This window comes from Alligator sinensis, unplaced genomic scaffold (assembly GCF_000455745.1).
Source record: "Alligator sinensis unplaced genomic scaffold, ASM45574v1 scaffold123_2, whole genome shotgun sequence".
NCBI classification, from domain to species: Eukaryota; Metazoa; Chordata; order Crocodylia; family Alligatoridae; genus Alligator; species Alligator sinensis.
The window spans coordinates 3,269,448-3,279,702 of record NW_005841917.1 but is presented as its reverse complement, the minus strand read 5'-3'; the positions used below and the strand labels follow the sequence as shown (position 1 = coordinate 3,279,702).

General features: G+C 42.4%; 1 protein-coding gene across 1 annotated transcript; it reads right to left on the bottom strand.

The window, feature by feature from the left end:
• Positions 1-247: 247 nt before the first annotated feature.
• On the bottom strand, positions 248-1,276 carry LOC112549486 (fibroin heavy chain-like). Its single transcript, XM_025198226.1, has 2 exons — positions 1,180-1,276; positions 248-1,023 (listed from the first exon to the last, which is right to left on the bottom strand). The coding sequence occupies exons 1-2, from the start codon at positions 1,274-1,276 to the stop codon at positions 248-250; spliced, it is 873 nt and encodes a 290-aa protein (XP_025054011.1).
• Between the last annotated feature and the right edge of the window lie 8,979 nt (positions 1,277-10,255).

The window sequence follows — 10,255 nt, the reverse complement described above, 5'->3', positions numbered from 1 at the left end:
CCACAACTTTGAGGGCGCCCCCCTGACCCCCCCTGCCACAACTTTGAATGTAACTTCAGTGGGGGGTCCTTCCTTGGGGTAGCTCCTAGAGTTGGCGCGGTCCTCCGTGGGTAGTCTTGGGGCTCCGTCCTCCCATTCACCCCGGCTACTCGCCACCTGTAGCTCTGCCTCTTCTTGGCTTCCACGGTGTCCTAGGCCTGCCTCTGTCCTACCCCCACCCTGCCGGCCGGCCGTCAAGGTCCTCGGCTCAATGGGCCGTCCACTGGGGTCGCCAGCCCCGGCCTTCTGCCTCAGCTCCTTCTTTAATCCGGCTGCTGGTTTCTTCCCCAGCTCTGCTGCTTACAGAGCGGCCAGTTCCTTCACCGGCTCGGCTGCCTGGAATGCGGCCAGCTCCCTCACTGGCCCTTCTGCCCACAGCGTAGCCGGCTCCTCCACCGGCCCTGCTGCTCAGGATGCCACCGGTTCTCTCTCCGGCCCCACTGCCCCCGATGCAGCCAGTTCCCTCCCTGGCTCTGCTGCTCCAGACGCTGCTGGTTCCTCCCCTGGCTCGGCTGCCTGCAGCGTCAATTTCTTCCCCGACTGTGCTGCTCCCGACGCCACCGACTCCTCCACCGGCTCTGCCGCCTATAACGCAGCCAACTCCTTCACCGGCTCTGCCGACAGTGTTGGAGCCGGTTCCACCGCCAGCACGGCTGCCGGTTGTGCTGCTGGCTTTCTCAGAGCCCACTCTGGCTCCGCCCCTTGCACTCACTACAGCTGGCTGCAGCAGCTGATCTGCTCCCCACAGGAGCTCACTCCCCTGGTCTGTCCTCATCAGCTGCCCCGCTGCCTCGGCGGGGCCGCTTTTTGTTTCTTCCGGGAGGCGTCCTCCGCCCCTGCTGCTCTGCCGCAGCCGGATAAATGCCCGGCTGATCACCCGCGCCGGTGTCCTCGGCGTACGCGCCTCCCCCGGCTGTTCCGGCTCTGCAGGAGGTAAGTATGACTCCTTGCTGCCCCGGGGTTCCTTCAGTGTCCTAGCCACCACTTTGAGGAAACATTTAGTAAATATTATTTTTAATGGGAACCACTGTATGTATACAGGATCAAAACCAACTTATATAATAGTCAACAAAAATGTTCTTATTGGCTGCAGTAGCTGCTGGATTGGATTTATACATCTTTAAAGCAGCCATGTATTACCAGGGTTAATGTTTTGCTGCAGCAGTCCAAGAAAAGCTGTATTTTCAGGCCTCCTAACAAATTGTTCTTCCACCTTTGTGCCCTCTGAGCTTCCCATTTCAGTCTCCCTTTTATTTTTTTCAGTATTCTGTATTCTGTGTGGCTCACAGAGAAATTATTACTTTCAGTTTGGCAAGGCAGAAGACTGACGTAGGCACACACAGTTGAAGGAAAGGCTCTTTTGTTAGCTGTTAATTTCCATCTCTTGCCCCAAGTTATAGGGCTTAAGGGTGGGAAAAATAGAAGTTTGACCAGTTCCTATTTTAATGTGCTTTTTTTGCCTTGCTTTTGCTGTACCCTGCTGTTGTGGTACAAAAATCAAACTCCTTTCCATCCTTATTTTTCTATAAAGTTATAATACCACAAAAAAAATCCAGTTTAAAATTTCTCCATCTAAACAATTAGCATGTCAAAAAACAGGATAAAGGGCCCACATCTTCCATTTCTGGATGACCTATGCATAAGACAACTTGTCTGATTCAGTAGAAAGAATTTCTCATCTGGACTGTGGAATTTCACAGGTGAGAAAGGTAAGAACTGACCAATCTGGATCCTGTTCAAAAGCTACCTGGACCTTGGATCATGGTGCAAAGGGATTAAGGGATCTGTACTGTCATATACTTTCCTGCATGGAAAGAGAATGATTAGCCCCTTGGTTTTGCTCCTTTTGCCATGATGCATCAGGGACAATAGTATACTAGTATCCCTACCTGAAACCAAAAACTACAGGTAAAAGAGATTTGCAAGAGCCAATTTTCTTTCTCCTCACTACTCCTGTAGCAACAAAAACCCTCTACTATGGGCTCAAGACACAATATAGCCTTTTAAGACCACTTTTCCAGACCTATCACCCTACCTCTCAAACTCTGGAGCCCTAATGTTATTATGAAGCAGGCCCACAGATTTGAGAGGAGTTTTTCAAAGGTCTCTCACCCACACTTGTGTATCTCCAATAGCCCCAGCCTCCCACAGCCCATGAATGTCCTATCTTAAACTTCCAGAAATTAATACCTAGTCTAAGATGCAGTTGGAGTGCTGAGAATTTCTGAGTCAAGGCAGTAATTCTATTCCCTAAGCCATTGCATATGTGTAGAATCAAAACCAAAATCCTCATTTAGGCAAGAGCCTTACATATGTAAATGGAAGCCTTACATGGCTAATGTGTATATGAACAACACAAAATAAAAAAATAAACCATAAAATACATACTGGCCCATTTAAACAGAGCCCACAAGCTCATGCTTGTCTCTAAACATTTGTTTTTGCAACTTCATCCTTATTCAGCAAAACATTTAAGCATATGCTGAATTTTAAGCATATGCTGAAGTGCACTGTTGAATTAATGCCATTACTGTTAATGCAATTCAACCTTTATTACCTGCATGCATTATTAGATTCCAAAAACTTATGGTAGGTTTTGAATTTATTAAGACTCCATTAGACACTTACATTATGGCATTTTAGGTTTCAAAATCCTTTATTACAGCATGTACAATAAGAAAAGCTCTATTCTGCATTCAGATTGGAAGAGTTTAATTAAACTTTGACATAATGGCCTTTTGTGGGATATCAAACATCCCACAAGGTGAAGGCCACAGAACTTAAGAATAGCAGGGCATCAAGTGGGCAGGGAATAGCAGGGCATCAAGTGGGTAGGAATAGCAGGGCATCATGTAAATCATCCCTTTCAAGCAGTGTTTCAATTCAAAATCCCACAGAAATTCTTTCTACATTATGTATACAGCAAAGAAGTATTTCATTAGGGCTGTGCAAAACAGCACCATTCCATTTCTCCTTGAGTTTTGAGGTTTTGACAGAACATCATTTCATATTGAATTTCATTTTGATTCAAAACAGCTGTTCCGTTTTGCTTCGTTGAAACAGTGAGGCTGTTTGGATTCTGTTTCAACGTTTCACTAGGTCAGCCAGGGACAGGTAGTCAGCTCAGCTGGGCTAACTTCCCATCCCCAGTGCTATGGTCGAAATGTTTTGACTTTCGAAACATTTCTATTAGCCTCGTATTGTTTCGAGGCTGTTTTGAAGTCCTTTTTTTTCATTTTGATTTTGCTGTTTCAACCTCGAAATGAGTCAAAATAGTGCCAAAACGAAAAGGATGGAGAAATTTCATACTGCCCTAGTATTCATGTTATCTTATTTTCACTTTCTTTGGAACACCCAAGGTTAATATATTAAACTAAAAAGATGACCAGGTTTGTTTATTTCTGGGCATTACACTGAATAAATGGGTTAGAGCTGAGAGTCATCTCCACTTTTATTTCATGTCAGCATGATAAGAATTCATTTCAGGTCATCACAATAAATGAATCATGTCTCTGCTTGTTAAAAATCAAGATAAATGTCATTTGAGAACTTTCCAAATGTCCATTTTATCACAGAGTTCAGCAAAATGCAAATGAAACAATCCATTTGCATAATGTTACTGAGACCTTTGTGGTGTAGCTGGTGCTAGGATTCTTACCTTATTCTGGCTTAATTTGCCTATGCCCCTTCCCCCTCTTCCCTCCCCTTCCTCCCCCTGTGCCCCCACCCCACCAATTGCAATGCATTACATATCTTGCAAAAGCAGCAGTAATGTAGCCACAATATAGATGCATAAACAGCCTCAGTCATGTGCAGGTCATTCCAGTCAGAAGTCTGAATGATGATTAGGGATTAATCTAAATGGAAAGGAAGTAAAAGCATGCAGAGAGAAGGTGCCTGATACAAAGCCATGTGTCATTAGGTCCAGGCTTTTCAGGCATAGAATGCCTCTTCATAGCTACTCTCCAGAAAAAACCAATGCAATAACTTTTCTACTGATTTGGAATCAGAGTTTTGCCTCTCAAAAAACAAAATAAAACAAAAAAACAGAACAGATGATAGGACATGGCTCATATCATACTACAGATGTGTCAGACAGGAGAGAGAAGTTGGAGAGTGTAACTGGGTCTTAGACTTTTGCACTTTTGTTCTTTCTCTGTCACTTTCTTGTGCATGGAAACAAGCCAGCACAACTGGCATTTTTGAAGTACTCTTCCTCTCTTGTAAAATAGAAATATAATACCAAGACCTTAAATTGGCTGCCTTTTCCAGTCTGCTGAGTCCACTGGACTTTCTGATCCTGTCTATTAATGCAGATATCTCCTACCAGGACTTGCTCACTGGCTGGGAAGGAAACATGCTTCATCAGCCCTCCTTGACCCAAAGTTCCCTCTGGACCCTGAGGAGAAATCATTCCTTTTTACCTTTTTATCAGGCTCCAGCTTTCTAGATCTTCCTGAGCAGCATCCTCTTCCAGGCAAACCTTAAGTCTCCTCAGCACACCATCCCCCTTCTCTGGGGAACAGATTCCCTTTCTTAGGCTACTGTATCTCCAAGCCTTCCACATGAAATGTGCTAGGGGAAGATTTGGGAAGTGGAAAGGAATAAGCAAGTTAGGAAAAGTCCTTTACCATCATCCTCTACCAGCCTGGACAGAATGAAGGACTGGCTCTATTAGAGCATCTCCACAGATTCCTTCTTTGTGCTGACCCCAAAAGAGTCTTGCAACTAGGGAAGATGATTTACTAGTGCAAGACCACAAAGATCTGGGTTGTGCTCTTTGCTTAGCTAGAGAGTTTTGTATGACCTTGGGCCACTTACTTAAATTATCCTGTGCCTCATTTCCTCTTCTGTAATATAAAGATAATATTCCTTCCTCAGAGTGATGTTGTAAGGATAAACTCTTTTAATAGACTGTGGGTGCATCTACATATGCACCTGACTGCATAGTTGTTACTGCACAGTCATTTAGTATTTACATAGTAACCACCATTACTGTGCAGTCCCAGTGATGCATGGGTCATTTCTGACCATGCTGCATGGTAGCAATGGCATCACAGTTCATGCCTTCCAGTGCTACATCATTGTAGCAACAAGCGACATCACCGTAGGATCTCATGTAGATGCACCCTGTGAGACACTTAAATTTACTCTCATGAGGGGAGAATTAGTGCCCAGAATTAGTGGACAGGTTCTCCTACTTCCTTGAAAGGTGGGGTAATCAACACCCACCAGTGTCATAATTAGCAAAATTTCCCCTGGTGGAAAGAGATTTTCCCTCGATTTCAAGTATAACTAAAACAGAAATAAACAATGCTTCAAACCCTCTAAATAGTTTAAGAAAAAGACATGTGCCAAGTAATTTTATAATATGTCATCAGAATACTTCTGTGCTATAAACCAATACTTTAAGATCTTGATCCTACCAAAATATATTGACCTAGAAGGCCTTGCAGATCACAAGAACATCACAGATTTTGGCTTTGCTGGAGACTGAGCTACCTACTCAGCAGAAAGGATATCTCACTATGTAATTAAAAAAAGAATAAAATCAATGGCAAAACAATATACTCCTTTTTCCTGTATAAGTTCTGCTTGGCTCAGCTTCCCATACTAGGAATAATAGTATTAGAAATATATGAAGGGGGTGGATTGTGCTAGGTATGTGCAAAAGAGGGAACAGGATACAGGTGCTCATCTATTCCACCTCTTAGAAGGAGAGGGCCAATTTTAACTGTGCTTGAAATAAAATCAATGGTTCCTGCTTAAAAACTTGTGTCATCATATCACCACGAGCACTTAAGAGTTGCTAGGGTTCTCTTCTGGGATATTTTTGCTTCTGCAAAACTTCATCAACATGCTCCAGTGACAGACTAATGAAAAGTGATGATTTCAGCAAACTAAAAGCCAAATAATGCAGAACTGATGGAAAGTGACAGGTTTGTTAACAGTCTATGAGATCATATTTCTCTCTCTACCTGTAAAGTAAGTACAGTACAAACTGAACTATTTTATAACTCACACTAACCCAACTAAATGTGCTCCAAAAGGAAACCCCTCTTAGAGTGAGAAAGTAAAGCTATTTCTATTACTACTCACTTTTCCGTCTGTTCTCCTGAAACTGCCAACTGACACTTTGCCCGTTACATGACAGTGAAGTTTGTGATGAGGAGAGCTGTCTCTTAGGAAGTAGGCCAACACATTTTTCATATGCTGCTAAGCAACCATGGAATTGCTATGTATTTTTATTTTTATTCACTACTTATCTGACATGAATTAAAATCAGAGGCCTAAATATTACAGGCCTTCTCCTTATTTACGCTAAAGCCTCTTTACAGTACTTTAACACTGTCAGTGGAACCAAAATGAGAATAAGTTACAATTTGCCTGTTTTAAGATTTGTTTACACAGCCACAGTGATATAAAAGACTCTAGAATAAATGAAAATATACCCCACATGATAATTTTTCTCACATCCTGTACTGTCATCCAGTTCTTCTCAGTATAACCAATTTTTGTAGAACAGAGAAGCAAATTATTTTTTTTAATATATGTTCATCCTTCCAACAAGTGAAATTATATAAGATTTATGGAACTTCTATGCAGAAGTTCCATAATTTTATTTTCATAAGTAAATAATAATGATATAATGTTAATAATGATAATGTTAATAATGATATAATGTTAATAATGATATAATGATAATAATAATAAATAATAATGTTTATAATGGAAGAATATTGTGTATAGCTAATTGCATTTTGGGTGCTGGGCATTAGGTGTAAAGGTGTATATGCCAGGTTTTTAATAAGCATTAAGCATAATAAAGCACAATAAAATTCAAATATACCCAATCTAAATAGTAAACCATTTTATATATATATATATAAAATTTATATATATATATATATATATATATGCATGTAAATGAATGAAATGATTATTCAATGTTGTAAGCAGGTGCTTAAATTCATGTGAATTATCCCATAGAAAATGTAAATGCCTGGAGCAGCACATAAGGATGATGCAGCAGTCTTGTACAAATAAACTGAACTGAGCACTTGAACTAAGAGTGCATGCTTTCATTTCTAAAATATGATTATTACAATATTATAACTCATTCCTATTTTCAGTATAAAAGGTGCAAAACTGAGAACTCAATCAGGTCCAGTATTATTGGCTCTGAGGTCTTGCCCATCTCTTTAACTCCCTGCAATCTGCAGATTAGAAAGCATGCACTCAGCATGTCTGGACTTTAGTTTATATCCCTGTCTCTAACAGCTGTCACATCAAGGAATCTCTGACACTTTCTACAAAGTCTCTCTCCCCCTCTTTTTCTGACACTTCCGATTGAATTGGAAATGTTATATAGAGCAAGATGTTTGCAGAAACCTCATTTGTGCCACATGAGCACAATCCTGATATGACATGCACCATATTCAACTGCACATAATAAGTGCCTGGATAAATGCATGGATGAAATGATTGCATAAATACAACATTATCCAATTGTCATCTTATCACCACAGGATTTTTATGCAGGGAAATAACTGCCCCAAAGGACACTTTAAAGTTTATAATAATATGACATACTGTTATAACAGAAATACTGTCCATGTGGGTACTTTAAATCCTCCTACAGAAATATAGTATCTGAGAAGCTTTTATAATGTGCCTAGATTTTAAATGATAACAGATACCACCTACCTTTTCAAACAGCAGAAATGAAAATGGGACAGTTTAGCTTTTGCCTGCAATAAAGCTATCTTTTGGGAAAGTGAGATATCATGCATTAGGAGAAGTATGAATATATCTGAAGCAGGTGCTGTTCTAAGGTGAGGCTCTAAGATCCTATCTCTTAACTGCATATTATTTCTCTTTGCATTTGTCTCTCTTACATTTGTGTACCCAGGAGGGGTGCAGTGAATGTGCATGGATGGATCCAGGATTTAGGAAAGGGGCAGCAACCTGTACTGCAAGGATGGCTGCACCCTGGTTCCCAGATGCAGCTCCCTTTCTGTCAACCACTCTGTGGGAACAGCAGATGGGCACTTTATTTTTAGTCCCCAAAACAAGTAAGAATTTCATCCTTCCTGCTCTCTCCTCTCCCCTCTTCTCCCCTCCACCTGGTCCTTCCCAGTGTTCTCTGCCAGACCAGTACCAGGCACAGTGAAGGGAACTTGTCTGCTGTCGCTGCTGTGTCTAGCCAGTCTGGCTCCATGCTTAGCCTCCCTGGAGCAGAGCAGGAGGAAGGAGGTGGGAGATGGGAAGAAAGAAAAGGGAATGTGCCGCTGGGCATGGAGGGAAAAGGAGTGGGGAGGGAAGATTCTTACCTGCTTATGGGACTTTTTATTTAAAGTCCCCTTCTGATGCTTCTATGGCACAATCTGCCCACCCTGAGGCAGGAAGTGAGGCTGGGAGTCAGGGTACAGCCACCCCTGTAATACAGGTTGCTGCCCCTTTCCTAAATCCTGGACCATCCATACACATACCTCATGCAGAAAGTATAGTTGCAAGTCAGACTGACATCAGTGGAAATCTGAAGTCTCTTCATTCAGGACAAAAACGCATTTTTGGATTCATGTGAGATCTAGAATCTGCATCTAATGATAGATCTGATCTTCTCCTGTGTACATGGTAGCTATGCAGCCTGTTCTCACTGTTGGCATCCTTCTTCATCTCATGGCTATAGAATTATTGTACCTTTTGCAGAAGAAAGTTTTGGGGTTTGAAAAACCTGAGTCCTGTTATTTTTTGTGTTTCAACCCCTAATTATACTACTACTATAAAGGCTATGTAAGGGATGTCATATTGCACTATATTTGTCTTGGCATGAGAGTGTTTGAAGTGTCTGTTTTTTCAGGTGGGCTAGGGAAAAGTTACATATATAAATCATAAACAGGAGTGCATACAGCCAAAATTAGCAGGACCCAACATGATATGGCTGGTAAAATAAAGTTTTGTAACTATCTTGGATTAGGCTGTGCAGGGCTCCACATTTTGGGGGGATATAATTGTAGAGAAACATTTATTGTTTCTTTCCTTGAGTTTTAAGAATCATACAAAATTAGGATTGGAAGGGACCTCAGGAGGTCATCTAGTCCAACCTCTCCTCAAAGCAGGACCATTCCCAATATATCATCCCAGCCAAAGCTTAACCTAGCTGGGTCCTAAAAACCTCCAAGGATAGATAATCCACAATCTTTCTGGCTAACCTGTTCCAGTGTTTTACTATCTTCATCAAGGGAGATTTTTTGATATCAAACCTAAACTTCCCTTGCTGCAACTTGAGAGCATTGCTCCTTATTCTGCCATCTGCCACCACTGAGAACAGTCTAACTCCATCCTCTTTCGAACCCCCTTCAGGTAGTTGAAGGCTGCTATCAAATCTCTGCTCAGTCTCCTCTTTGCTAGACTAAATAAGCCCAGTTCCCTCAGCCTCTCTTCATAAGTGATGTGCCCCAGCCCCCTCCCCATTTTTGTTGCCCTCTGCTGGACTCTGTCCAATTTTTCCACATCCTTTCTGTAGTGGGGGGCCCAAAACTGAACACAGTCCTCCAGATGTGGCCTCACCAGTGCTGAACAGAGGGGAAGAATCACTTCCTTTGATCTTCTGGCAAGACACCTACCAATGCAGCCTAGTATGCCACTAGCTTTCTTTGCAACAAGGGCAGGCACACTGTTGGGTCAAATTCAGCTTATTGTCCACTGTAACCCACAGGTCCTTTTCTGCAGAGCTGCTGCTTCCCTCGTCTGTTTTGGGGCTTGTAACCAACAGTTGCCAGGATGCAGGTGCCAGACCTGAACTGTCCTGCTACTATTGCACTGAAGTATATCTGTATTTGGAAATGGAAGCAGCAGTCAGGGCAGCTAACATGCGCTCTGTCTAAGCATTGGACCGATGCCTGAAACACCTGGAAAAGCACTGGGGCACGAGCTCTTGGCACCTGATCTATTTACTTCAGGATGCAACAGGTGTGCACGACCACACCGTGCGGGCATCCGTGTGTGAGACCAAGGGTCAAACATGGCAGGAAGTGTTGTGGCTTGTCCATGGGGAAGAAAAAGCCAGCATGGGTTGGTGCTGTACCTGGCAACAGTAGCATCTGAAGGGAAAGGAAGCCTCGGGGACGGATACGGGCAGGTTCCAGCTTTTCTTCCTTTCCCTAATTTTGTTTTTTAGCTGAGAGATGGTACAGCTGGAGCCCCTCGCTGC